Raw genomic sequence first — 26068 nt, 5'->3', positions numbered from 1 at the left:
GTTGGGCCATGGTCGCGACCATACCTTACTTGAGTGGGCTGAACGTCTGGCAGGCGAGTATGGTGACATAGATCAACTCGTCCGCCAAAGCGATACGATACCCGCGAGACTCGATCCACTGATACATTTCAGTTGTCATGTTGGAGACCAACCATCCAGCCACTTGCATCGAGAGATTGAGCCAGTTCTCGGCGTTGGGACTGTTTCGCTTCGGTCGAGGAATTCGGACGTCAATGAGGCGGTTCAGATGGTACGTCGTGAGGATGTTGTTGACATTGACCAGCCACTGATCTATCTCTAGCCAGTGGCTCAGTTTGAAGCCGAAAAGACCGGGGCCTAAATTCGGGAGGACAACCATCTTCCCCATCTCGGGTAGGTCGGTAGCTTGGTCATAGTGCATGGCATGAGCTGCGGTGAGAACTGGGTCTGGCAACATTCTCCAGTCTGCCTCTGGATCAGCTTGGTACTTGGTGATGTCTGGATGGTTCATTTTGTCTGTGATTGCAGCTTACCCGAGGAGTCAGAGATGTCATGTGAAAGGAAGGCAGTGCTCGATGAGGAGTGCCTCAGAACAGACTTACCAGCTGGGATCTTGAAGGGAGTGGATAGTAGAGAATGAGAGATGCGAGACGAGGAGAGAATGCTAAATTAGGCAGGCGTCGGGGTATTAAGATCTTACCCCTCTCCGTCTTGCTCATGATATATTGATGGACAACTTTAGATTAAGTAGGTCCACAGTACAGGGACACCCAGAAGATATTCAGGGGACTACGGACAGGTGCTGTTATTGCTTAATGAGGTCCTGATGCCAAGTGTTCACTGGACGACAGTGGCCTCTTGTCGACCGTACTACCAACGAGATCAAGTGGAAACGTATGAATGGAATATGCTCTGATCAAGGGTATGCCGAGTAAAAATCTAGCTTCAATGAATTACGTTTTTCTTGGATCAGGATGTGAGTTGGTGTTTGTTTACGGGACAAGTTGAGTGGGCAGCTACCAGCTGGCAGGGCCTTGGAATCAATCGAATAAGATAATGGGAGTAATTAAACACTATTGGTTATAACCGTAACACATTGCCTTCATATAAGATTCTCTCAATTGCTGCTGCCCTCCCTATTTAGTTTAAAATCCCACCATTGTTATTTAGTATAAACCCCGGCCTTGATATCAGCCACAAGTCCACGCTCAGAGGGTGTCCATCGAAGCTGCTCCTGGGTCTTTTTGCTGGAAGATGGGTTATCGACACTGACAGCGAAGGCCATAAAACCATTGAAATGAACCTGGGCCTCTTCAAAGGTCTTCGACACGGCTGGGACACCAAGTTCATGCCCAATGGCCTCGGCAATGTCCTTCATCGGGATACCCTGCTCGCCAACAGCATGATACTTTGCGCCAGGCTCCCCCTTCTCCAGGGCTAGACGGAAGAGACGAGCGGCATCGTAGCGGTGGACCGCGGGCCATTTGTTCTGTCCGTCGCCAATGTAGGCTGATTCCCCTTTGGCACGCGCAATCTGAGTGATCATATAGATGAACCCGTGGTCGTCGTCACCATGGACGGTTGGAGTTAGTCGCACAGCCGATGCACGCACACCCTGAGCAGCAAGCTTGGTTATTTCTCCTTCATTGGGAGCGCGAGGGTTCGGGAAGGATACGAGGTCCGCATCCGAGTCTTCAGTGCCCAGAACACCCTTGGTGAGCATCATCGTTCCAGAGGCGATAACGAAAGGACGGTTGGATCCTGCAAGGGCCGCACCAATGGCCACGATGGCGTCGTATTCCACCTTGGCGTTCTCGGCAAATTTGGTGAAATCGTGATTGAACGCAAGATGGATGACACCATCTGATTCTGAGGCACCGCGCTTGAGAGTTTCAATGTCTTCAATGGACCCGAGGATGGACTTGACTCCTTTGGCTCGCAATTCTTCTGCTTTAGACTCCGAGCGAGCAAGACCGACGACACTATGGCCGGCATCAAGCAGCTCCTGGACAACGGCCTGGCCAATGAACCCAGTAGCGCCAGTGACGAAGACACGCATGTTGAGGTTGGGATTGGAATAGATATTCAAAGTGTGTATGAGTGTAAAATATTTAAGATGTTGTTTTCACCTGGGGTTTCCTGCTAGGTATTTATAGATCCTGCTGGTGAGTTAGAAGTTCCGATCCCGACGGACATAATCCCCATTAATTCCATTTAATAGGCAGTGGAGAGTACCGGACGTCGTTTAGGATGAATAGTCTTCGAAAAGGAACAAGAAAGAGTCTAGGGCCACGCAAATACGAGTGCGGGTTAGCGCCATTGAGGAGTGGCCAATAATGTGTGGGGACAAGCCCTCGGAGTTAAGAAGTGGGGCCAGTGTCATGCACCCGTTTTCTTATGAACCTCATCTCTCCAATTTTCAGAATTCAAGCTACCGTTGGGGAATTGTGAAGATGGCATCGGAGAGATCTTCATCCGGAGAGCATGGAACCCGACAGCGCCGGGCGCACACCAAGTCGCGACGGGGCTGCCGGAACTGTAAGCTCCGCCGTGTCAAAGTACGATATCCCCGTTGAAATCCTCATGGAATGAGCTAATGGCTTCTGGCTAGTGTGACGAGGGCAAGCCATACTGTCAAACTTGTCAAGCCTTTGGCGTGAATTGCAATTACAATTCGCCCCACATTCCAGATCTCCAATCTGCATGGCAGGACACGCCGCGCAAATCAGATCCCGATAATTCATTTGGTCAGCTTGTCTTCAGTGCAAAGCCAGTACCTAACCTTCTGCACCCAGTGGTCGTGGTTGGGGATGGTTATGGCTCGTTTAAACTCGACGCGAGTAGTCTAGCTCGTCTAGACCGATTCCAACACCGCACGGCTTTTACATTCGCAACTGCTCGAATTCCTGAAATTTATCAAATTGATGTGGCCAAAATCGCGATAGCGGTATTTCTCCCTACTTCGATGTCCATTTTTGGAGCCCTACAGCTAATCATTGCATAGAATCCATTCCTGATGCATGTTATCCTTACCATCACGGCCACCCATGATCGCTACTTGTCAATCACCCCAGAAACGGCAAAGCCATCCCTTACCGAGGCTTACCACTGGTCACGGGCTGCTGCATTACTCAATCGAAAACTGTCGAACCCAATTCTACCCCAGGACCGTGATGCTCTTTGGGCCGCCGCAGCCATGTTAGGAATTGCAAGTGTTACTTCTATTGAGGCATCGTCTCCAAAGGAGGCATGGCCTCTCAAACCTTACGATCCAGCTGATTTGGAATGGCTTGATATGTCTCAAGGAAAGGAAGCGATATGGAATGCTACCGATCCACTGCGCCCAGACAGTATCTTCCATGTCATGGCAGACGACTATCGCGCTCTCATGGCCCCACCTAGGCTCTGTGAAATTAACGAAATACCCGATGAGTTGGTCCGGCTATGTGATCTGGATGGCTTGTCAGCACTGCAGCAGAATCCATATTATACTGCCGTGTCTATACTGGTTCAGCTGGGGGGTATCCAATGCACCCAAACGACGATGTCAAAATATCTCGGGTTTATGAGATTTATGGAGCCTGCCTTTCGGAATCTGTTACATCAGAAGGACGCTCGTGCATTACTGATCCTTGCTAATTGGTATGCTCCTATGTGCCAATCGTTGTGGTGGATTGCCAGAAGAGCCCATTTAGAATGCCAGGCAATCTGTTTATATCTGGGGAAACACCATCCCGACGATAGGGATATTCAGAAGATGCTGATTTTCCCCAGGAAACAATGTGGTCTAACTATGTGAATATAACTGAATGAGTCATTGACGTCCAGACTATCTCGTATACAAGCGTTGCCTTCCTAAACGGGAAGAGGGGTCCGGCTGCACGTGACCGGCGTAGTATTCCCCGACCGGTGGAACTCGCCGAAGCAAAGTAGCGAGCATTGAATCATCCAAACTACAAGTTGTGGCAGACAATAAAGGCCAATCGATCATCAAAATCAATATTGTGGGCCATACAGCCAAAATAAATTGATTCCGACCCGATGCAACCATGAGTGAAAGAGGCTCGGAGATCGTCTTTCGCGCGGAAAACATCCCGGTCCGGTTCTTCAAAGCATGCCGGTGGTGTCGCCGGCAGAAGATGCGCTGTGATGCACGCAATCAGGTCCCATGCTTCCGCTGTCGCTCAACGGGCCGTGACTGCATCCTGGACCCCATAGAAGATAACATGCGACGTAATGAACGTCGGAGAAAATCTACAACGCCCGCACGGTGAGACTCAAAGCCGGTTCTGCTCTAACCGAAATATGACTGATCTATTTGGATATAGTGGCTCGGCAGTAACTTCTCCGCTGGATCACCGTAGTGGATTTCATACTCCTGCTTCAAGAGACCAGGATTATTCACCCGTTGCTGGTCAAGATGCTTCCTTCAATGCTTCTATCGACTCGTTTCCAGAGTCCTCCTTGGGGAGGCTGCGAAGGTCTCAGACTGCTGATCATCATGCACATGGCCATGCTCATGGGCATGTTCATGAATCACAACAATTGAGTCCAAATGATATGATCGCGCCGGCGTCAGCAGTGCATTCAATGTCTGTCAATTTACTCGGTACTGATGAGGTGAGTCGACGTATCCCATCTGTGAACGGCATGGACTGAGCTTAGCCGTGTCAAGATTTTCATGGAGCATTCGAGCAATGGAGACCCTAGAGGGGACATTATTGCTCGTGGTATTGTTAGCGAGGAACAGGCCAGAATCATGTATGAAAGGTATGCAAGTCGTTTTACGGATGAATAGACTCGAAATTGACATGATCACAGATTCACAGGCGGAAGCAAGAACTTCTTACCTGTCTTCGACCCTATTCGTGACACCTTTGACTCCATACGATCACGGTCACTATTTTGCTTTACAGTAATAATCTACCTGGCCAGTAGGGCAGTGGTGGATCTACGCGGGGACACCCACATGCAGCGTGTGCTACAAGACGAAGCGCAGCGACTTGCGGAAGACAGCTTCTTTGAACGCCCAACGAAACTCGAAACAGTGCAGGGGATGATCCTACTCGCCGCATACTCAGAGAAAACCTGGTTCTCAACGGCACTTATTCTGCGCACGGCCCTGGATTCCGGCTTAGAAAAGTCACTTGACAAATTGCTTTCTCAAGAGAATCTGCCGCGAAGCTCACTTTCTGCCTCCATGGCTGACCGCCAGTTGGTATGGCAGGTACGGACCTGGCTCATCAGTTTCACATTGGAGCTGGATGTAGCTTCAGGTACTGGCCGCAAGTCACGCATAGGTGAGGTGGATATCATGAAACTGCGCAAATTTCTCGACTATCCTCTCTCGTTGCCTTGCGATATGCGGACTGTCTGCATTATTGAACTTCATCAACTTCGAGGTTAGCATGTTTGAATTGCCCTACGGTTTCCTCGACTGACTCCAATCCAGGCCATTCCCGTATAACTCTCGACAATACGGGGACCATCCAAGATATAGTTTCAACGGAGCTGCCCGCGATCATGGCAAGGCTACAAAGCTGGTGGGCCACATGGGATGAGATCCACAGTAGTAAGTGCAAGCCCGGTTCCTAAGGTTACAATTTTTCGAATTGTTAGAATGCTTACACCATAGCGAAGATAATGGATTTCATTCTGGTGCATTCCAGCGAAGCAGTCTCAAGCTTATGCTCAACTATGCCAGAATATTCGTACTTTGTGCCTCCCTAGCACGCATCCAGAAGCTACAACCTGGCTCCAACTCCGAATCTGAAATTACTGACCAGAACGTTTTGAATCTGTGGCAATCTCTTATCACGACCATCATGGACCAACTAGCATTCCTGATCAATTGGCCGTCCTATCGATGCCAACTCCCATGGGCTCCAACCTATCCGGCCCTCACGATTGCCTTTGTCAGTAAGTCATAACTTGAATACCAGCCTATTCCAATATACCTTGCTAAACTGCAGTCAGCTACATTCGCGCTTCGGATCGCACGCTGGCGACCAAACTGGATTGATCAAGACCTGCTATTAGACAGAGCAGAAAAGATCTGCGACTTCTTGAAGCAGCCACCATACCCGGACATCCACCGCACTGTCTCCATCTTTGTCAATTATGCCAGGGCCTTGATTGCTAGTCAACGTCCACGAATCAATGACAGCACAGAGGGCCCTAACGTGTCCGAGCAGGATGATGGACACGTTCCATCATACAGAGGCCCAGACAGTCTCATGCAGAATGCCCCGCCTTTGGCGCCACTTGAAGATCATCGGTACAGAACCGGCACGGTTCTTCCGAGTGATAAGGACCCAAATATGGTCCCCATGACAGGTAATGATGCAGCTGCGACAACCAGACCACCTCTTCCCAAAATTCCCGATACGATGGAGGCCCCAAATTGGACCATGTCGAATTCTATCGCAGATTCCTTTGGTCTGTTCGAAGAAGGACAAAACGATATCTTTGATTTCTTGCCAATGATGCCCTCTTTGCCATGATAGACTTCTCACCTTGCAATACATTGATACCCATACTATATGAATATCCCCTGAATTTAGCTGCAGCTTATAAAATCCTGGACTTCCGTCGATCTGCAAAGTTGGTGTTGGTCCCAGCTTGGTTGTCGGTGGGTTGTCGCAAAATCAGGATAGAAACCAGCAGATCATCAGGCCGCAACACGGAAGGCAGCAAAAGCACTTCACATGAAATGACGCGCTAATTATAACGGATCAAGAAATTAGCGCCAAAAACATGGAATGGCTGGAGACCTAGACGGCGGGGTTGCTCATCAATACAACACCGGATCCTGGCCGGCGCCGGGATAGATTGCCCTAGACCCCGGCCCCGAACCGGGACCGGTCCACCCGTTCAAATTTTGAAGTATAACGGCCACATTATTGGTAGTTGAATGTACTCAAACATAATAGCTTGGAAAACTATGCATGGAACATGGGATCTAGACTATGTGACTCGGATTTTGGACAAGGTTTCATCTCCACTAGTTGCGGTGGACCACTCGGAAATTCTTTTATATAGCGATCGGTCTCGCGCTCAGGGAACGGTTGAATAATAGCATGATTCACAGTTCTTCCCGATCATCCTTTTCTTTTCTAACATATGGTTTTTTCTCTTGGCATACAAGGTGGCAATGAATTTAATACAATCTCCAATAGCTTGCTTTACCAATCTCTTTTCTTCCGGTGCGACCGAGCCTTTGTACTACGTTCCTGCCATCTGTCCTTGTTCTAACTATTCATAGACAAGATGGAAAGCTCCAATGAGAAGGCTACTATCACAATGAAGACCGAAAAAAACATCAACACAAAAGATGATTTTACACTAGTTGAAATTTCTCCGGAAGAAACACTCGTTGAATTCTCCCCTGATTCTTCGGCAGACCCGAACAGGTGGATTTTTGTAAGCTACATCATGTTTACAATGCATGTCACACGGACGCGATGTACTAACAGGCGTCTAATAGAGCAAGAAAATGTACAACGCAGTCGTGGGGCTATTAGTCGTACTCAATAGCGGCGTGTCATCGTCCCTGCCTAGCAATGCAATCCCCGCTATCATGCACGATTTCGGCCTGTCAGGAAACGGTCAAAAGGTATTGCCAATGTCCATCTTTTTGATTGGATATTGTATCGGGCCTTTAGTCTGGAGTCCTCTGAGCGAAACCATTGGCCGACGACCGGTTGTATTTTGGACTTTTACCGTCTTTTTTCTCGGAACTCTGGGTTGCGCCCTAGCTCCCAATTGGTCGTCGCTGTTGATATTTCGCGTAATCTGTGGTACTATGGCTGCTGCGCCGCAGACCGTTGTTAGTGGCGCCTATGCGGATTTGTTTTCCGATTTGCGCAGTCGTGGTCGGGCGATGGCTTTGTACATGTCGGTATGTACACGAGGCATGTCGCTTTAGAATTTACTCTAATCAATTCCCAGGCTTCAAGTTTCGGTCCCATTATTGGACCGATTATCTCAGGATGCTCGGTCCAGTACGGCTGGCGATGGACGTTTCGCATCGACTTGATTCTCGGCGGCATCACCTGGTTGGGTCTTCTCTTTTATTCTGGTGAGTTTAGTGAACCTGGCTCTGCATATCTTTGTCTAACACACTGACCGGATAGAAACGTTTGCGCCTGTTATTCTCAAGAAGCAAGCCTCGAAGCTAAGGAAAGACACCGAGTGTGATCGATACTTCTCCTCGCAAGAGTTAAGAAAAACAGATGCGGCATTCACTTTGACCCAAACAATCACTCGGCCTATTACGATGCTCATTTTCGAGCCTATTATCCTGTTCACGGCCATTTACATTTCTCTCGCCTGGAGCATGGTCTTCTTCTTCTTCCAGGCGTATCCTATCATCTTCCAGGGTACCTACGGCTTTGATATTCAAATGACTTCTCTCACTTACATTCCCGGTGAGTTTGTCTCCTGCTCAATCCACAAAAGCTTAGTTCACAAAGCTAACCATCCCCAGTGGGCGTCGGCGCCGCATCATCTTGCCTCGTCGCCTTCATCTACGATACCATCTACGAAAGAGCCAAGAAGCTCGGCAAGAGCTGGACATCCAGTCCCGAATTCCACCGCCTCCCGCTATCCTGTGCAACTGGTCCACTCCTAACGGGCAGTCTGTTCTGGCTCGCATGGTCAGCCAAACCATCCGTCCACTGGGCAGTTCCAGTAATGTCGGGACTTCTCTTCGGGATCGCATACCAAACCACCTTCATCTCACTGCTGACCTACGTCACCGACGCATATCGCATCTACTCTGCCAGTGCACTAGCTTCGTCTGTCATTTTGCGAAGCATTGCTGGTGCGCTGTTTCCTCTCGCTGCGGATCCACTCTATGCGAAGCTTGGAGTTTCATGGGCAACCTCGGTTCTTGGCTTCGCCGCCATGGCTTGCATTCCTATTCCGTTTGCACTGCTCTACTTTGGACCGTGGATTCGGAAGAGGAGCCCCTTCTGTCAGCGGTTGCTGGAGATGGATATGATGAAGGCTAGAGGTGGGACGAGGACGCCTGAGGAGGCTTGAAGAGCCTAGTCGAGGCCAGATCACGAATTATACGATGCCCAGAGTCATTTCCATCTTTTCTCGTTGTTTTGCGATAAAAAAAACTTGCATACGGGTGTCGTTGGGTATTGGGGATGAGAAGAAAAGTATAAACCCGCTTGGGATCTATTTAATTTTTATTTTTAGAGTGATAATTTTCGATCATGTGCATTCAATCTAGCTCTCTAATTCTATGCTGGTTTACAGACCAAGTATAATAAATAATAAAATACGCCATGACCTCATTCCAACCGCATGGCAGTTGAAAACAGATACCGGGACACGAACTCAGCCTAGATGATTCTAGGCCTCTTGTATGGATTCTGTTCAACCACATCCTTGTGCCAGTCGAGAACGCACCCATAGGGGTTAGTTTCAAGATTTCCATCGCAGCAACTGAACGTATAGCAATGAGGCAATTCGTCGCGGAATGCCTCCACGTCAAATTCACCCCGATTATCCTCCCACAGCTCTTCCCCGGTGGGCTCAGCTGAACCTACCGAGGTTCAGTGTTCGTTTTATTAAATATCACGCAATTCGTACGAACCTACATGGATGGTACCGACAGCTCTCCTTGGTGTTTTTCGTAACATCGAACTCGGCCTTGCAAGTCTCGCAAAACGCGAAGCGTGGCACGTTTCTTCTCGCCGAGCCCAGCGTCCTCACTATTTTCAGAGGCCCGGGAGACCTCGGTATTCTTCACCAGAAGTTGCCTCTCGGCCTCTTTGCGGGATTCGTCGTTTTTCGCACACATTAACCTAATAAGCTGGCGTAGTGTGGATGAAGACGCGGTGGTGATAGCGGCATCGAGGGGTGTTGTCGTGGATACTGTGGCAGAGGAGGCCATTATGTTACGTGTACAGTGGGTTTCTGTTTTCGAAAGGTGTTGAAGAGAGAGAGGTATCGGAAAGACGAGAATAATAGGATTCACAAGTCACCTTATCAGGGCCGAGTCTATCTTAAAAGGTACCTGGATAAGTCCCTGGCGGGGCATGGTGGGGGGTGTCACGTGGATGGTAATAAATATCTGACCCAAAGATGCCATGGATAGGCATTTATCGAAACCTCAGAAAAGTAGGAAACTGGTCACTCTTACATCTTTTTGCAGTTTTTATAACTCGTACCGCGAAGTTGGTCGCTTAATACCGGCGACTTGACGCCCTGCGACCTGCCCTGGGAGTTTGACGAGGGAAGCGTCCACAAACAGTATACTTCCCTAGTACAAGAAAAAATATAAGTTTTTTTTTAAAAAAAAAAAAATTTGGTAGAGTACGTAGTCATGTGCATTCCAATGCGAAAGCTGTCATCACACCGTCTATAGTTATGGGAATACACCCGCAAGCTAGCGATTCTACTGCCTCATAATCGCAATACTCTGCGCAAGATCATTCCAATCCGGAAAATCAAGCCAATTAAGATCCCAATTATCCAGATCAAAATAAGCCTCATTCGTCTGACTCAAGCCCTGTTCAGCAGGCTCAACAGGCCCTTCCTGGGCAATAAATTCGCCCTGATCAAGAGAACCATTCCCCTGACGAACCCGCAGCGCTCTAGCTCGCATTTGCGCTATCATGGGCCACTTGGGCCCCGGGTCCGGCCAAGAGGGATCGTTATCCACCAGATCAAAGTGGTAATTGACAACGCGCCAGGCCCGTTCCACGTATGCGCCGGTCGGGTACAAGCACAGGTGCCAGAGGATGTAGGTGAGGAGGTGGAATTGGGTGTATGTTGAGGTTAGCCAGCGGAAACCGTGCAGTAGTTTGTCGCTGTACATCTCCAATCCCCCTTCGAGGGCGTTGACGGCCATTCCGAGGAGTTCTGATGCCGCGGCTTCGTCCGCGGATGAGGAAGCCGCGCCTTGCATTTGAAGGATCTTCTGGCGTACGTGCATCTCGGCTTTGGCGACGAGGACTCGTGCGACCATTGCGCCTTGGCGATGGATTGGGATGTCCATGTCGAGGTACTGGAGGTACCGCTCGTGTAGCTTGGTCTTAAGTTCATTGATTATGTGCTCTGCTTCGGTGCAGTCGCCAGTTTCAGAAGTGGCTCGCGCGAGGGGGGTCCAGATTTTGTTGATTTCCGTGATGATGAGGGGGTATGACATCTCCGTCCATCGTTTCTGGGAATGGGACGGTTCTAATAAATCGTCGTTGACGTCTTGGTCGTCGATGTTAGAGGGGAGGTCGGTGTCGGCGCCGAACCCGTGTTCGGCGATGGTGATTCCGTGGTCCTCTGCCATACGGGCGTCGGTCGTGTATAGGATCCACCATAGTCGACGGCGGAGCTCACATTCGAGTGGATTTAACTTGAAGTGCTTTCCATCGCGGTGAAGACCGATGGACTGGGCTGCTCGAATGGCTAGTCCGCGTAACGTAAATACAGATCGACCGCTATTAGTATATCGCAGGCATGTCTAAAAACCATTGTTAGATTGAGCCGTCAATTGCTTTGTCGAGGTTTTTACCAAGTAGATTGCCATTGCCTGCAACGACGTCAATGTCGGGCAGTCCAAAAAATTTGCATGATGCATAGCAAGCTCCAAACCTTGCTGGTACCGACGCAAATCAGCTCGGAGCTGTTCATTCTCCGGTTCATCCGAGTACCTGGCCGTGGTGGCACCGAAAAATATAGCAAAGAGCAGACAATGAACGTCCAGATTCTGAGATTCAGGCCGACTGATGGCACCAAAGATGCGAGTCACTGTAGTTGGAAGATGGACAACCTTGATAACTGGATCTACCCTGCTCACGAATGTATGCCACAGCATTGTTGCCTGCCACTGGTCTGGCTGGAGAGCTTTTATGTCCATATTGATTAGGTGAGGATTGGTGATAATTCCGTCAACTTTCAGCGGAGGTGGTTTCCTCCGTGCGTTGCCCTCAGTTCTTGGTGAGCCGATGGCAGATTGTAGTCCTTTCTCTTTCTCCAGTACTCGCGATAGAAGTGGCTCGTCAATGTAGCTGCCGCCGTTCACCAAGATCCCATGATGGGTTGGCCGGCCTTCGGTCAGCATGCCAATTGGATGTGCGCTCTCATCCTTGGATGCTGAAGATTGAGTTTCAGATATAGAGGAAACATTTTGCTGGCTCGGTCCCGGACTGCCCATGGTTGCAATGGATCTTTCAAGTTGTTCCAGCCGAGTCACCACGTCGGTCACTGTCGTTTTAGGGGGTCGACGCTTGACTCTCATAGGACCAGGGTACTGGCAAGGTACTCCAAGGCGCACACATTTGTTGCAGGGCGAGGCCTTGTCGCATCGAACCTTGCGCTCGTGGCAGCGCAGACACGAGCGTTCTACGTTGTATCGGCGGTTGCTATCATTCATCGGTGCGGGCAGAGGTAAAACTCAAGATCGAGGGATAACTGACACGGGTCATAAGAAACCTTCTGCTTCTTTTAATATTCAGAATGATATATAAGTGGCTCACAGAGCTGGACACTGGGAGCAAAAGATGACGAAAATGAAGTTCGGGCCTTCGGGGTCTGGTCAAGACCGAGGGGTCCAATCACGTTGGGCATTGGGGGGGATTCAAGTGGGCCTCTTCGAGACCCTTCAAATCGGTGGATTTCATTTTGGGCTACTGCTCACGAGGCTATTGATTTGTATCTATCAGAGTACTAGCTTGGTGTTCATCGATCGAGTTTTATGACGTGCCACTCTCTTTGCCACAGCCCTATGACCATATCTCAATTTAGCCTCATTTGCGGCGATCATCATGGTACGCTTGAGACCTTATGCTCCAAAAAAAGCAAATATACATATCCATGTCAATCTGCAAGTAAGAACTCGTTCATTAATATCGAGTAGTAAATCCCAACCAGAGAGGCCCGCCAGCTCCATACTCCCAGCTTATAAATGTATCAAACGACCACCCAAAAACCGCCCAAAACCGCCCAGAGAACCCTTAGCGAAGCATAAACCATAATGTCATCAAATCATGAAATAAGAAGATCCCGAACACTCATTCCCTTTCTCCGCTGACTGTCGGAGCCACTTCTGCTCCCCGAAGAGGAATCCGTGAGCATAGTACTACCTGACAAATGCTCAGTGATCGAGTCTGCAGTGCCCCGGCGATCCTGGGTCAACATGAGCAAAGCAGCCGATGCCTCGTGATCCATGCCTTGGAACTCTGGGAGCTTGTCCATTGACGGATACGAGGGCCCCAGAGCCGGGCTGGGAAGAACGGACGGGGCATCGGGAAGGGTGGGTGCCGAGGGGACTCGAGTGCGAGGAGAGAAAGACGGAGAGGTATCCGACATCTGGGCACTTGGGGGCATGTATTCGGGAGATGCGGATGCAGATTCAGAATAAGAGTAGGCTGACGATGGAGGACGTCGAGGAGGTTGCTGGATAGAGTCCATTCCAGTTTCGGCAATGAACTCCGGGTATGTAGGTGATGGCGGGGCGGCCCTGTTGGCTGTGCCCGCCGTCTTGAGGTCTTGGATACATTGCTCCAGGTAGTTGACGTAGTCGATGCTTGCCTGTGGACGTTTAGTATCGGTATTATCTAAGAGGGTTTCGGAGGAAATACCTGAAGAATAGCCAGCTTATGCATCTCTTGGCCCTGGCATGCGGGAATCATATCCTTCAATGTCCCAAACTCCTCGTTCATTTTGGATCGGCGTCGCCGCTCAATCAAACTGTGAGCCGTTTTGCGAGCGATCTTGCGCCCCGCAGCACTCGTGGCGCTGGGCTTCTTCTTGGTAGTTGAAGAATTGGCCCCTTCCGGTGATGTTTGGGCAGAGGCCTTTCCATTCTCCTTGGGCTTGGCGGGGGACTTTGACACTGCAGGAGACTTTGGTTTCATTTGGATGATCTTCCGCGTGCGTGTTGGAGGCGGTGGTAGTTCGAACTCGTCGAGTGAACGCTTGGTACCGGTTCCCGCTCGGGGCGAGGGAGCAGCACGGCCTCGGGCAGCCAGTTCGGGGGAAGTAGGTGACGCAGGCACATAGGAAGGGTCAGATCGCGAGGATCGGCGGCTGGCCGGATCGATGTTGGCCGGACTCAGAGCCGCAGGAGGTAGAGCGAATGCATCAGAGGCATCCGGCTGGTCCTTGATGATGAATTCACCGGACATGGCAGGCGTAGGAGGGAATCGAGGAGACATGGTGCGAAGAAGTTGCACAAGGGGGAATCAGGCTCCCGAGCATCGTTATATAAGTCGGACTGCTACGATCTTCAAAGTGTCGCGTGCTTGAGGCGCCCACGAGCACCAACGGAGACCGCTGATTGGCGTAGAGGGGAAGCTCGTGCCCCAGGGAGCAACGGGCATTTGCTGGTTTATTGTGGGTCCGCCTGAGCTTATCAACGTTCTCCCCAAGAACTTAGGTACTTCGGTACTTCCATTTGCTTGCGGGTTCAATGGTTGCGGAAGTACCTGGCATGTGCCCTCTCCCCTCGTCCAGAGTGGCAGCCCAGCACGTGCGCCCTGGACTCGTCCGCATTTTCTGCCGTCACCACCTTTCCCATCATTTCATTTGCCCTGTTCCACCGGGGAGATCGGCGGGGGGGGAATCACTTGCGTGCGCATTCACGTGCCTGCTAGACCGTGAAAATGGTTTGCTCTGACTGGTTCGCCCGACGGCTTCTGCCATCGTCCCTTTTTGCATCGCTATACTTCGCCTCCGGTGTTACTGTTACTCCAGAATGGGCTAATCATCCAACCCGTGTTATCCACTATTACTGTACTTTTAAATGTACGCCCGAAGTGATTGACTTTTAATACTACAATCCGTACACCCTATAACTACAGGCTTGAACAGGAGATACGGAATGCACGCAATCGAGCTAGCTAATCGAAGATATCTCAATAGATGCAAGGCATGATGGAACGTCTCCTGATACGGACTAGTGCGCCTAAGTAGGGCTTTGGGAAACAAGGAGAGGGACAAGAGAGGTTGAACTGATTTGGAATATTACTATACACAACCCCTAGAAAGATTAATATGTATGTCTCTGTAGTTGCGACGCCGGTTCGAGAGAAAGAAAAAATTGGCATTATGAATCTGACCATAAACCAAACAAGAAAAATAACTCAGTATCGCTGATTTGCAAGTATTTAAAAATCAAAATCCCATGCACCCTTGAACTTTTATATTATTTACTTCACGTTTCCTCCATCACTCGAAATCACCCGGCACACACCTCTCCTTACAATGCAGGTACGTTTGCCAGCTAGTATACTCATGTCAGTGCGATGCCGCTTATAAACGTATTAATATATTAATATTACTTACCAGTACTCGTCATCCTCTGGCATGGCAATACTGCATGTTTGAGCCATCAACGAGCACAGCTCATTGCAGTGGTTGATGTGCTTGACATGGTTCGGCACGTGCTTAATAAGAGACACGTGTCGAATGGTGGTTTGATTATTGGCCTTGGACAAACCGGTGGTCAAGGGCTTCTTGACATGGGTACCGGTAGTGGTTGCATTGTGAGCAAAGGTCGAGTTGGTGGGGACCTGGACCGAGATGCGGCTACCGTGGTATGGGCCGGCGAGATGGGGCATGGCGGCGGCATAGCTAGCCAGGGCGACCACGCAGAGGCCGAGGAAGTTTGTAAGCTGCATGATGGGGGGTGGAGCTCGAACCCTGAAGATCGATAGATCTAGGGACGTGATCTGGGATGAGGGCTTGAGAGGACGAGACGAGTAGCGAGGTGGATTACCGGGTCCACTATGGGATGATCGCTTTTATAGAGACACCCCGGGGTAACTTTGATTCCTGGTGGCTGGTTTGAAATCCTACGGCTTCTTTTAAGGAGCCTCCTGGATTGTGCAGTGTTGCAATGGACAATTGTGAAGCAAGCGCGGCCGATCCCCCGAATATAGCATTCCACATTCCTAGGGGAGGCGCGTTGGACTTCCCACGACCGGTCGATGACCAGCTTCATGTTGTGAAACGCGGGAATTTTTAGCAAATAAATTAACAAAAAATTAATTATGCGGGGATCATTTGAGCTCTCACCGGTAGTAGAAACCACCTTTAATTAACTTGTTTATCGTGTAGTGTTGACCGCGTCGTCTGTCAACAGACTTTGCAAGTCTAACATTCCAGACCACCTACATAGCTGCATAACCGACCAATCAGATTGGGTAAGTACGAACAAGAAGAAGCTTATTTTTTTACGATTGTGGAGCAACGCGTATCGTTGGTTGACCTCCTTCTATAAGACGGGCATGGTTGACCAGATCCAGGACCCCCACAAGACAAAAATGGAGCCACCAAAGCTTCTCCCGACGCGCTGGCTAGTTTTGATTGAAGAAGTAAAATAGAGTATACTCATTCTTTCCCTCTTTGGGTCTAATATAAGCCTTTGCTTGTGTATTATTATCAGTCCACAAATACCGTACCTACGAGGCAGCACGCGACCAATCTTCTCCCCCTTGGATAAGACGCAGCTTCTATTCATCAACTGTTTGCAAGATTTATCAATGTTATGTACTCTTTCAAAAAATACTCATAATGCTCAACCAAACAGTCTCTGAATCATAATTTCACCAAAGTTCTTCTCGGCAGGTGACTCGTCCATCCGCAAAATGCGATTGCCGGCGTTCGCACTTAGCCAAAGGCCGTGATCACTCGAGCTCTCTGTATCACCTTCAATCTTGTGACGGCTACGACGATCGATCACACACATACCGCGAGTCCACTGACCCGTCGTCTCAATACGGATATCCTCGGGCGAGGTGGGCGAGGGAGCCCATTTCGGGTCCGTGGATGTCAGGGCGTACCAAACGCAGACAGGGTCGTGGAGACTCAGATGGGCGTCATCACCAACGTGGCCGGGATGAAGTCTTTCCAATGTACGGAAAGTGTGTCCCATGAAAGCATCGACCCATTCGGCCAGCGGAGAGCCCGACTCGAGGAGTGGAGTTACGGCCTTGCGGAACTCGCCCTTGGAGATATTGTGACGTAGAGTGATATCTAGCGGGAACAGGCGCAGAGTCAATCGGCGGCTCAGCTTTGCGGGATATGGCGGGAGCACAGGACTCTCCGTGGGTGGCAGAGTGGAGTTGGGGTTGGGTGATGTGAGGGCGAACACCCGAGCGGCGGCAAAGGCGTCTGCATATGCATTGAATTCGCCGACGGGCGTAACCTGATCGGTTCCGTCAATTTAAGCTTTTGATGATAGGAATTTACTTTTACTCACATTGCCGGGCTGGTTCACGGCGCCGCCCATGACGACGACCTCCTTCACGCGAAGGAAGGTTTCCGGGTCTTCAGCAGATGCCAGCGCCAGATTGGTAAGGGGACCAACGGCGACCAGGGTCACAGTATCGGGTTCATTCTCGCGCAGTACCCGAAGGATTTCCTTGTGGGCAGGGATCTTGGAGGGAATGAACGGATGATCGCGAGAACCTGCACCACTCTGAACAGCCTCGATTCCATCGGGATCAGCGGCCGGATCGAACAACTGCTCCCAAGCTTGGCTAGGCGTGAGGTGTGGGTGCTATGGTCCACAATCAGTCATTCTGTTCATATACGGATGCATGGAAAATGACATACGCTGTCATGGATCCCTCCAAGGCCGTCGGTTCCATCTGCGGGGTAAAGGTTAGAAAGTAGTAGACTTCAGGCAGGGAGACGCACGGAAATAATCAGCCAGCATCTTCTGGTCTTCTAAAGGATCTTCCGCGCCCACGGCGACCACTGGACGGCAAGCACGCATCGCGCCGAAGCCTTCGGGGCGGCCATTTTGGCGACGCCACTCGGTCTCGCGCTCCAGGATGTGGAACATGGAGACTGCATTGCGGAGACAGCTAATGGCAAAGGTCAGGATAGTTTCAAAGATCCCCACGGGTTCGCTACCCACTTCTTGACCTCGATGTTACCAAAAGTCAACGAGATGAGCAAGAGTTCGACCTCCTCTGGCTTGGAGGATAGAGCCAGTAGAAGGGCGAGGATGTCATCGATACCCTAATCCAGATGTTATTACATGCCATGCATCTATACTGAACAGAACCTACGGGATCGGTATCGATGATGATCTTGTTTGCCATGGCGGGGTGATGATATGACGGTGGGGGAGCTTATCGAGAGCTACCTGGAAGCGTAAAAACCCATCCATCACTAATCCGCCTCACACCTCAGGCATCAGCATTCGGGCCAACATCATGTTCCGACTTATACTATGTACTTCTCTGACCGGGGCACGAATCCATTCTATATAGATCACTTTTACTTTTCATATATCTACGCGTGGTCATCCTCCCGCGGATATCCGTGCGCCGGGCTCGCGTAGATGCATGCTCATCGGCATTTCCTTCCCGACCCCTCGTGGCGGGCGTCACGGCGGCTGCAAGGGATGCCCAGATCCACTGCCGGATCGACGCGAATCATCATGACCATATTCTCAGGTGAGTAAGACGCGCAGACGTCCAGGATGCCAGGTGCCCAGGAGGTCCTTGCAACGAATCACGCACTAGTGGCCGGGGATATACAGTAGTCGACGGGGAAATGAGACATGATGGAGACGTGGCCTGTTCGCACCCCCCATTTGTTTGTAGCTCCTCCACCTTTTGGAGATTCTAGACGGGCTGGTATTACCACCCTGGTATTAAGGGGAGGACATCTGATGGCACAGCACGCTCTGATATAGAGGCACCCGGTGTACCTACAATGAACGAGTCACTAAAATTGGACGCAATTTCCCCGAAACAAAGAACATGACCGAAACAGGTACAAACACGCCAAAGTGGCGGTCCACGGCGTGGCCATGGCAGACCCGGTACGGGGTGATACGTGTACCGTACCACGTACCACCGTACCGGAGCCCCCTCGGATCCTCAGCGTGTCCTTTTCTGGCTCGCCTTCCTTCTCCTCGTCTCTCCTTTGCTCGACGTTCCTTTTGCGAGGCCACTGTTTTTCTATTTCTGTACAGCGTGCTCATCGCTGATCCTTGTCTCCTTTTTTGCGTTCTTTCACGACCTCTGACGTCCGAGCGCAATCTTATTGACAGACACGCCTCGACCACCTCTTAGCGACTCTTCCCTACTCCGTCCAAGGTAGCGGCAAGCTCGCTCGAGTTCGACGCCCATACCTCGCATTGAGACACCGCTTGCCGCATCGCAGACGGTCGATCAATCTCCACCAGACTTCAACAATCTACATGCTGGATTTGGCTTGAAGTTCGCAACCCCCTCCGACCACCTTGCTCTTCGCTTCCCGTGTACTACCAATTCGTCTACGGTTGCGCGTGCCCAGACTCTTGCCCGCGTCCGCAATTGTCCTACTTCGCATTGATCTAGTGACTTGTGGAACAGTGTGACTTCTTCGCCTTCGACCTGAAGGCCTCCCTCCGACAGTATGTACCCGGTCATAGGACACAGGTGGATGAAGAGTAAGGTTGCTGATATACGCACAGTCAAAATGACCATGAACCCCTATATCAGCTGGGCCATCCTGCTCGTTGTGGCCGGTGGTCTCGGCTGGTACTACACCAACGGCTCGACCCCGAAGGCCAAGACCGCCGTCCGGGCCGCGGTCGAGAAAACGGAGGCCGCTGTTGCGCCGGCCAAAAAACAAAAGGCACGGAAGCCCAAACCTGCCGAGTCGGCCGCCAAGCAGCCCGAGGTGAAGACCGTGGTCTCTCCCACGACCACCGAGGATGAGCAGCCCGACGAGGATGTCGACCGCAAGGAGATGGCGCTCCGCCTGGCCGCCATAAAGAACGGCACTCCCCTGCCCGCGGCTCCCTCTTCCAAGAGTCAGAAGAAGAAGCAGCAGAAGAAGGCTGCTCATCTCGAGAGTGGCTCCCACGCTTCTTCTACCACAGGTGCCGAGGCGGATGACGACCTGTCTCCTGCTGTCTCTCCCCAGGTGAACGCCGCGACCTCGGCCGGCTACGTGTCCGACATGCTCGAGGCTCCCGCCCCGGGAGCTTCGGTGCTCCGCGTGACCGGTAACATGGAGAGCGAGCCCAAGAAGCAGAAGGTGCAGTCTTTCAAACAGGTGGAGACCAAGAAGCAGCGCCAGCAGCGTCTTAAGAACGAGGCGCGCAAGGAACAGGTTCAGGAGGCTGAGAACGAGCGCCGCAAGTTGCTCGAGAAGCAGCTGCACACCGCTCGCGAATCCGAGCGTCGCGAGGCTGCTCGCTCCCAAGCCCCTACCAGCAATGCCTGGCAGACCAAGGCTGCACCAGCAACCAATGGCGCTTCGCAGCCTCCCGCTGCTGCTCCCGTTGCCGCCGCCGCTCCCGTGCAGCTCCTCGACACCTTTGAGCCCTCCCAGGCCGCCGCGGCCCAGAAGAAGTGGAACCAGAATCTCCCTTCGGAGGAGGAGCAGATGCGCATCCTGGGCGCCTCGAAGGCCGATGAGGACTGGACCACCGTCCCTAGCAAGAAGATCAAGAAGAAGGGTGGCAAGGCCGACGAGAGTGTCAGCGAGGCCAGTGCCTCCGAATCTCAGCCTGTCCCCGTCGCTCCCCTGGCTGCTCCCGAGCCTCGCGTGACTGTGACGCCGACCTACATTCCCGACATCCTGCGCTCTCGTGAGAAGGGCCACCCGCTGGACTCGGACTGGACCGCTTGATTTCCTAGCTTCTTCCTTCCTCCCCGTCTATATGCCATTTCTCTTTTCACCTCGACCTGTATTTATTACCCATTGTCTTGATTTTGGCGTTTCGGGAGTGTCGCACAATACCAGCACCCTCAACCTATCCGGGGGGCAGGGCTGCTCGCAGCACAATTTGTGGAGAAGAGCTGCCCTCGAGAAAGGAAAAAAATGCACAATTGAGCCCGTGTAGTTGCGAATGTATCACAATCAAATTATCCTCAGAAGTACGAGTAAAGAAGTAGATCGAGTCGATCATCTTGTTGGTGTCCGACGTCACATTATTACTCGAAACGGGCTAGCGCCGAGTTCCGGGCAGCGTGGCCTGAAGAGAGACAGGACAACCTTTGTATACGGCTCCACCTGTATTTACACTCCTTCAATTCCCGACCCTGCTCTTGTGTCCTTTCACCACACCACCTCTATATCTGTTTTCTCCTCCCTGCCTTCCTTCCGCCATGGCCCAGATCCGTGGCACCGCGGGCTACAACCTCGGCCACCAGAACCCGTTCGGTGGCCCCGGCAGCGCCGATGCCACCAGCGACCCCAGCCCACTCGACGCCATCCGCGAGCAGACTAGCAAGATCGAGGACTGGCTGGATACGCTGGCCGACCCAGTGAAGCCGTACGTTTACCACTCGTCGGAGATTCCTCCGTAGTGGCTCTGTAGCTCGAGCTGCGAGCTCCCAATTCCCCCCCAAACAAGGGATCTCGAGGCATGCACTGACACCGTGTTCACTTGTTTCAGGTACCTTCCCGCGATCGGTCGCTTCCTGATCGTGGTGACCTTCCTCGAGGACTCGCTGCGCATTATCACACAATGGAACGACCAACTGCTCTACCTTCGTGACTTCCGGAAGAGTAAGCTCTCCCTCGGCTGGACCCTGGCCCACACGACTCGACCTCGGGAGCCGCACACCCCATCCCTCTTCGCAGCCCAATTCTAACGCGCTATTGCTGGATTTAGTCCCTTGGGGAATCACACACATGTTCCTGATCGCCAACGTGATCGCCATGTCCGTCTGTTCGGTGCTGGTGATCGCCCGCAAACGTACCGAGTTCGCAGTGGCTGGATTGTTGGGTGTCGTTATCACCCAGGGCTTGGGATACGGCCTTATCTTCGATCTAAACTTCTTCCTGCGCAACCTGAGTGTTGTCGGTGGTCTGCTTATGGTTATCTCTGACTCCTGGGTGCGCAAGAAGTTCGTTCCTGCCGGCCTGCCCCAGCTTGACGAGAAGGACCGCAAGATGTACGTGCAATTCGCCGGTCGCGTGCTGCTGATCTTCCTGTTCATCGGCTTTGTCTTCTCGGGAGAGTGGAGCTTCTGGCGTTTTATCGTCAGCGGGTTCGGCCTGATGGCTTGCGTTATGGTCGTTGTCGGCTTCAAGGCCAAGTGGAGTGCCATTATCCTTGTGGTGCTGCTGAGCGTTTTCAATGTGCTCGTTAACAACTTCTGGACGGTACGTTTCAACCCTGGACTATTAGCGCGTTCAATTGACTGACTATGGACTCAGCTGCACCCCCACCACCCGCACAAGGACTTTGCCAAGTATGACTTTTTCCAGATTCTGTCAATTGTGTATGTACCCTCTATCCTCCCCCGGTCATTTCGAATTTTTAACATCTCTTGCAGCGGCGGTCTCCTTCTCCTGGTCAACATGGGTCCAGGCCAACTGAGCATGGATGAGAAGAAGAAAGTCTACTAGGCTGGGGTAGAGAACAGACGATTCGCTCTTTTCGATATATTCCAAGGCACTCTCAAGCAATCGGCAATCGACAGAAACACATAGCTGATGGGAGAAGGAGAGGAGCACCAGCGCCTCCTCTCCCAGCTATAGCACCTATGCCCCTTGGGGTTCCGATCCAGTGTGGGGAGGTTTGTAATGTTCTGTCCTGAATTGTTTTCGAGAGTCACTATCTCCCGCATATCGTCTCGTCTCGCTACAAAATTGTTTCTTTCTACCCCGAGTTTTCATGCCGACAGGAATTACTGCATCCCGAGCTTGCCCGCAATTGGTTTTCCCTTTCCAACAAAAAAGACGATGTCCCGTGCACGCATGATTTCAAATATGGATCACTATGGAAGCTATCACGAATAACAGTTGTATTGAATCCATGAGTTAATTGGTTACTTTCCCCCTGGTTATCGTGCCTGCATTAGACTTTAATTTAGAGTAGTGGAGAGCCCGTTAGCCATCACGGCACCCTGTCGTAAGCCTCTTGATAAGTCCAATCCTGGGCACCAATCATCTTTGGTTCTCTCTCACGAATATATTTTTGCTTCCGAGGCTGAATTTCAGACCCTTCGCATTAAAATCCGACGGGTAATATACATGCCGAGTCTGATCGAGAGTTCTCGATTGTTTACCACCATCGCTGTCTGGTATATCGGTACATGTCTTCTTCGGGTATCTTCGTAGCATCAAGGCTGATAGGAGGCCAATAAGTGCAGTTGACCGAATCCATGGATAAGCCCTGGGAACAGACAATGGATGTATTTACTTTCTTTTTGAATTCTTTCCATGAAGAGCTCGTTTGAGGCCTGGGCAGGATATTCCAAGGTTCAAAAGGCATTCCGAGCGCTAGCGAAATCTACATAGATATACTAGGTAGAACAGCTAAAAACTTGCAACAGTGAATGTCCTTATTCAACATAGAGGTACCTACGTGCACGCAATATTCAAGGTTTTTAAATTCCAATGTTTCATCAGGCTATGTAAACGCTATGTATGTAAACCGAAGGATGGGAGGGATTATGATACAAGAAAAGGTTTCTAGGGATAGTAAAGGACAGAGGGGGAGAAGGGTAAGGATAAGAAAAAAATCAGGACCAGGGGGCCTAGGGCGTAGTGAAAAGCAAATGCTGAGAGCGAAGGAATGGTGTAGGTGGTAGGAGGTTGACGCTGGAACGTAATACCCTGCGCTGTCTTGCGTTGAAGCCAATCGAGACTTTGTTCATCTTTTGTCGTTCGGGGTGCTTTTGGTCCAGCCATGCACTTTCAATCCCACGGGAAAGAAGATCCTCGTGGACGTAGGCGGCAAGGGTTTGAAGGAAATGAAAATGATGGCTGCTCTTTTTGCCCAAACGCCGGGTAATCAAAATAAAAATCAGGTAACGAGGTGAGACAGAGGGAGGAAAGGTGAGTTGGTTTGTTCGTATGTTGAGGTTAAGGTTGAGAAAGGCCGTTAGATGTCCATGCTCCAGCGCCAGGGACGGATGCGCTCTAGCTCGCCGACCCCGACATCATCGCGGTTATGATCGTTGATCTCTAATTGTAGTAGATGGACTTTGGGTTTAGGTTCCCGGTGCAGGTTAGAAAGAGTCCTTGAGATTTGCGGGCGCGAACAATTATTTTCGCTGGTTTCGGTTGATTTGGAGACTGGGCGCGTCGTGGGAGTATCTGGATACTTCCAGGACGCGCTGAGGGACTGCTCATCGGTGTTGGCGACGGAGAACATGGAGTCGGATCGAGAATGCCGCGCATAGTCAAGATCAGCAGAGCCAGTGCTATCGGAGCGCCCACGCACTCGAGTAGCGGATGGCCGGCGTGGCAATTCCTCGTGAATGAAATCTTCGTCAAAGGCTCCATTGGCATAACCATTGCTGATCCGGGTCGTGTCGTTCTCCTCACAGTTGGCACCGCTCTGGGCGGCGCGAGAGGAACGATCGCTGAAGAGTCCACCGACACTATCGCGTGGAGATTCGTCGAAATGCTGCTTTCCGGCCATGACTCGCGCACTGGGTGGTGGTTGAAGCATCCAGCGGGTTTCGGCGCGACTACATGGCCCACTTACGATCGGCGGATGCAGATCGTTGACAGGGGGTGCTCGTGCAGTATAATATTTGGAGGGTTCGTTACGGTCGGCACGACCACGACCGGAGAAGCCAATCGACGACCCGCGTACTTCCTGGCCCCAGAGCGGCTCGTCCTCGCGCTGGTATCGCATAGACTTCCACCGCTCACCGAGCGGTTGCATCAGACCGCCACCCTTGTCCTTCTTCTCTTGCGAATCCTGGTCGGTGTTCTCGGTGGTCCAGCTATTCGTGCGCACGTTGCGGTTTCCACCTCGTCGAGCCGGAGGACCTGGGCCCAGGACGATCTCCTCGCGCCACCCTTCATTGGTGCTGAACGGGGTTGGCTGAGTAAATGGGCGAGGTTGGTCGGTGACGAATTCCCTTTCCAATTTCTCCTTCTCTCTCTGTGCTCGCGCCGCTTCCTTCCTGCGCTTCCGGCGATCTCTGCTCTCAGCACATGGTGTACAAGTGGCGTAGTAGAAAACCGCGGACTGCGCGCCCCGGTAGAGCCACATGGTGCGGGGGTGATGGGGGGCGGTTTCTCAGACTCGCTGGGATGTTTCTTCGGGGGTGGCCCAGAGACACGCTCACGACGGGCAATCTGCCCGGGAGAACTGCTGAATCTGACCCAATATTGGTTGAGTATGTCGAAGTACTGGAGTCCACATGAAGGGCTGTGAGGTGCGGATCAGGGGAGGGAGACGGAGGGAGACGGAAAGACCCGGAGGGCGTTAAAATTGAGGATAGCCCACCGACCAGCGAGGGGAATGGAATAATGGGGTACAAGGGAAGCGAGAAGGAAGAGAGCGTTAGAGGTAAGAAGGGTAGGGGAAATGAAAGGCAACTCAGGAGAGGCTCGGAGGGGGGCGAATGGGGCGGGAGTGTCACATCGGCCCAATTGGCAGATTATTAGTCGCCAGGTATTTCTGCCTGTTTCCCCCTCTTGTACGGCCCTGCTTGGCGGGTTTCTTTCTAACTTTTTACTTGGCTGTCCGATGTGCGCTCGAATTACGTAGCGGTAGGCTGCTATGTATCTCCAGCGCTATGTGATACATCCCGGGATGTTCACCCAAAAATCCCAAATGGCGGCCAGGCCCGACGGCACACTACTGTAAAATTCATGCATGAATGCATGCGTGAGATCGGGCAACAGAGCCATAGACTGCATGAGCGTACGAGGGGTTCGATCTGGATGATTCCCCTGTATCCCTGAATCAGTTTCCGTGTCTCGGGCTTGGCGCCGTCCCGCGTGGAGAGGACTACGCCGCAAACGGTTTAAGATGGAAAAGATTAAAAGCAGAAAGAATTCAGGAGGTCAGGAGGTCAGGAGTAATGTGTAAATTGACAAGCCCTCAATATGATGCAATGTGTAAAGGCGTACATGCAAGTACCACATTCCGCCTTTTCCCACCGCTGCCTAAGAACGTAGGGATATTCCCTGCCGAATCCCCAACCCAACCATATTCAGCAGTCAGCATGTCTCCTAGCTGGTGAGAGGACTTGAGTTCCCAGTGCTGTTGCGCCCCGACGCGCCCATGCCGAGTTTCGCGGTACGACATGTGAAGCCCATCTTACATATGTCGTAAGCCATTGCATCATGCCAGGTCATCGTCGCAAGTCTCGGTCTCTGCAACCATAGAGAAAACAGGCCGGGAGCCCAATGAAGACGGGCC

The 26068-nt window shown here is 51.5% G+C and overlaps 11 protein-coding genes across 11 annotated transcripts; 3 read left to right on the top strand and 8 right to left on the bottom strand.

The window, feature by feature from the left end:
- Positions 1 to 25: 25 nt before the first annotated feature.
- N7498_005392 (Shikimate kinase) lies at positions 26 to 490 on the bottom strand (the record flags this gene model as incomplete). Its single annotated transcript, XM_058452454.1, has 1 exon — positions 26 to 490. One exon carries the CDS (start codon positions 488 to 490, stop codon positions 26 to 28), a length of 465 nt encoding a protein of 154 aa, XP_058308992.1.
- Positions 491 to 1141: 651 nt separating this feature from the next.
- Positions 1142 to 2038, bottom strand: N7498_005391 (SDR family oxidoreductase; the record flags this gene model as incomplete). Its single annotated transcript, XM_058452453.1, has 1 exon — positions 1142 to 2038. The coding sequence occupies one exon, from the start codon at positions 2036 to 2038 to the stop codon at positions 1142 to 1144; it is 897 nt and encodes a 298-aa protein (XP_058308991.1).
- A 425-nt stretch (positions 2039 to 2463) lies between these two features.
- On the top strand, positions 2464 to 9024 carry N7498_005390 (MFS transporter/fungal specific transcription factor domain-containing protein; the record flags this gene model as incomplete). Its single annotated transcript, XM_058452452.1, has 16 exons — positions 2464 to 2517; positions 2591 to 2926; positions 2984 to 3621; positions 4040 to 4249; positions 4308 to 4599; positions 4655 to 4749; positions 4801 to 5381; positions 5432 to 5551; positions 5599 to 5898; positions 5956 to 6417; positions 7244 to 7401; positions 7466 to 7594; positions 7802 to 7879; positions 7930 to 8059; positions 8115 to 8408; positions 8468 to 9024. Exons 4-16 carry the CDS (start codon positions 4119 to 4121, stop codon positions 9022 to 9024), a joined length of 3327 nt encoding a protein of 1108 aa, XP_058308990.1. The 5' UTR covers positions 2464 to 2517; positions 2591 to 2926; positions 2984 to 3621; positions 4040 to 4118.
- A 311-nt stretch (positions 9025 to 9335) lies between these two features.
- On the bottom strand, positions 9336 to 9889 carry N7498_005389 (uncharacterized protein; the record flags this gene model as incomplete). Its single annotated transcript, XM_058452451.1, has 4 exons — positions 9336 to 9538; positions 9594 to 9707; positions 9731 to 9765; positions 9795 to 9889. The coding sequence occupies 4 exons, from the start codon at positions 9887 to 9889 to the stop codon at positions 9336 to 9338; spliced, it is 447 nt and encodes a 148-aa protein (XP_058308989.1).
- Positions 9890 to 10393: 504 nt separating this feature from the next.
- Positions 10394 to 12367, bottom strand: N7498_005388 (Zn(II)2Cys6 transcription factor; the record flags this gene model as incomplete). The annotated part of the gene is made up of 2 exons (XM_058452450.1): positions 10394 to 11455; positions 11507 to 12367. The coding sequence occupies 2 exons, from the start codon at positions 12365 to 12367 to the stop codon at positions 10394 to 10396; spliced, it is 1923 nt and encodes a 640-aa protein (XP_058308988.1).
- Positions 12368 to 12978: 611 nt separating this feature from the next.
- N7498_005387 (uncharacterized protein) lies at positions 12979 to 14150 on the bottom strand (the record flags this gene model as incomplete). The annotated part of the gene is made up of 2 exons (XM_058452449.1): positions 12979 to 13524; positions 13575 to 14150. The coding sequence occupies 2 exons, from the start codon at positions 14148 to 14150 to the stop codon at positions 12979 to 12981; spliced, it is 1122 nt and encodes a 373-aa protein (XP_058308987.1).
- A 1012-nt stretch (positions 14151 to 15162) lies between these two features.
- Positions 15163 to 15614, bottom strand: N7498_005386 (uncharacterized protein; the record flags this gene model as incomplete). The annotated part of the gene is made up of 2 exons (XM_058452448.1): positions 15163 to 15217; positions 15280 to 15614. 2 exons carry the CDS (start codon positions 15612 to 15614, stop codon positions 15163 to 15165), a joined length of 390 nt encoding a protein of 129 aa, XP_058308986.1.
- An 899-nt stretch (positions 15615 to 16513) lies between these two features.
- On the bottom strand, positions 16514 to 18073 carry N7498_005385 (putative nucleoside hydrolase; the record flags this gene model as incomplete). Its single annotated transcript, XM_058452447.1, has 6 exons — positions 18015 to 18073; positions 17861 to 17964; positions 17638 to 17807; positions 17554 to 17588; positions 17198 to 17497; positions 16514 to 17143 (listed from the first exon to the last, which is right to left on the bottom strand). The coding sequence occupies exons 1-6, from the start codon at positions 18045 to 18047 to the stop codon at positions 16514 to 16516; spliced, it is 1272 nt and encodes a 423-aa protein (XP_058308985.1). The 5' UTR covers positions 18048 to 18073.
- A 1343-nt stretch (positions 18074 to 19416) lies between these two features.
- N7498_005384 (uncharacterized protein) lies at positions 19417 to 20577 on the top strand (the record flags this gene model as incomplete). The annotated part of the gene is made up of 1 exon (XM_058452446.1): positions 19417 to 20577. The coding sequence occupies one exon, from the start codon at positions 19417 to 19419 to the stop codon at positions 20575 to 20577; it is 1161 nt and encodes a 386-aa protein (XP_058308984.1).
- A 479-nt stretch (positions 20578 to 21056) lies between these two features.
- On the top strand, positions 21057 to 22305 carry N7498_005383 (protein ERV29; the record flags this gene model as incomplete). Its single annotated transcript, XM_058452445.1, has 5 exons — positions 21057 to 21223; positions 21347 to 21459; positions 21566 to 22059; positions 22114 to 22178; positions 22233 to 22305. The coding sequence occupies 5 exons, from the start codon at positions 21057 to 21059 to the stop codon at positions 22303 to 22305; spliced, it is 912 nt and encodes a 303-aa protein (XP_058308983.1).
- A 1480-nt stretch (positions 22306 to 23785) lies between these two features.
- N7498_005382 (uncharacterized protein) lies at positions 23786 to 24910 on the bottom strand (the record flags this gene model as incomplete). Its single annotated transcript, XM_058452444.1, has 1 exon — positions 23786 to 24910. One exon carries the CDS (start codon positions 24908 to 24910, stop codon positions 23786 to 23788), a length of 1125 nt encoding a protein of 374 aa, XP_058308982.1.
- Positions 24911 to 26068: the final 1158 nt, after the last annotated feature.

Source organism: Penicillium cinerascens (genome assembly GCF_028974065.1).
Source record: "Penicillium cinerascens strain IBT 15544 chromosome Unknown contig_5_segment0_segment0, whole genome shotgun sequence".
Classification (NCBI taxonomy): Eukaryota; Fungi; Ascomycota; class Eurotiomycetes; order Eurotiales; family Aspergillaceae; genus Penicillium; species Penicillium cinerascens.
This window is presented reverse-complemented; position numbering and strand designations above follow the sequence as displayed.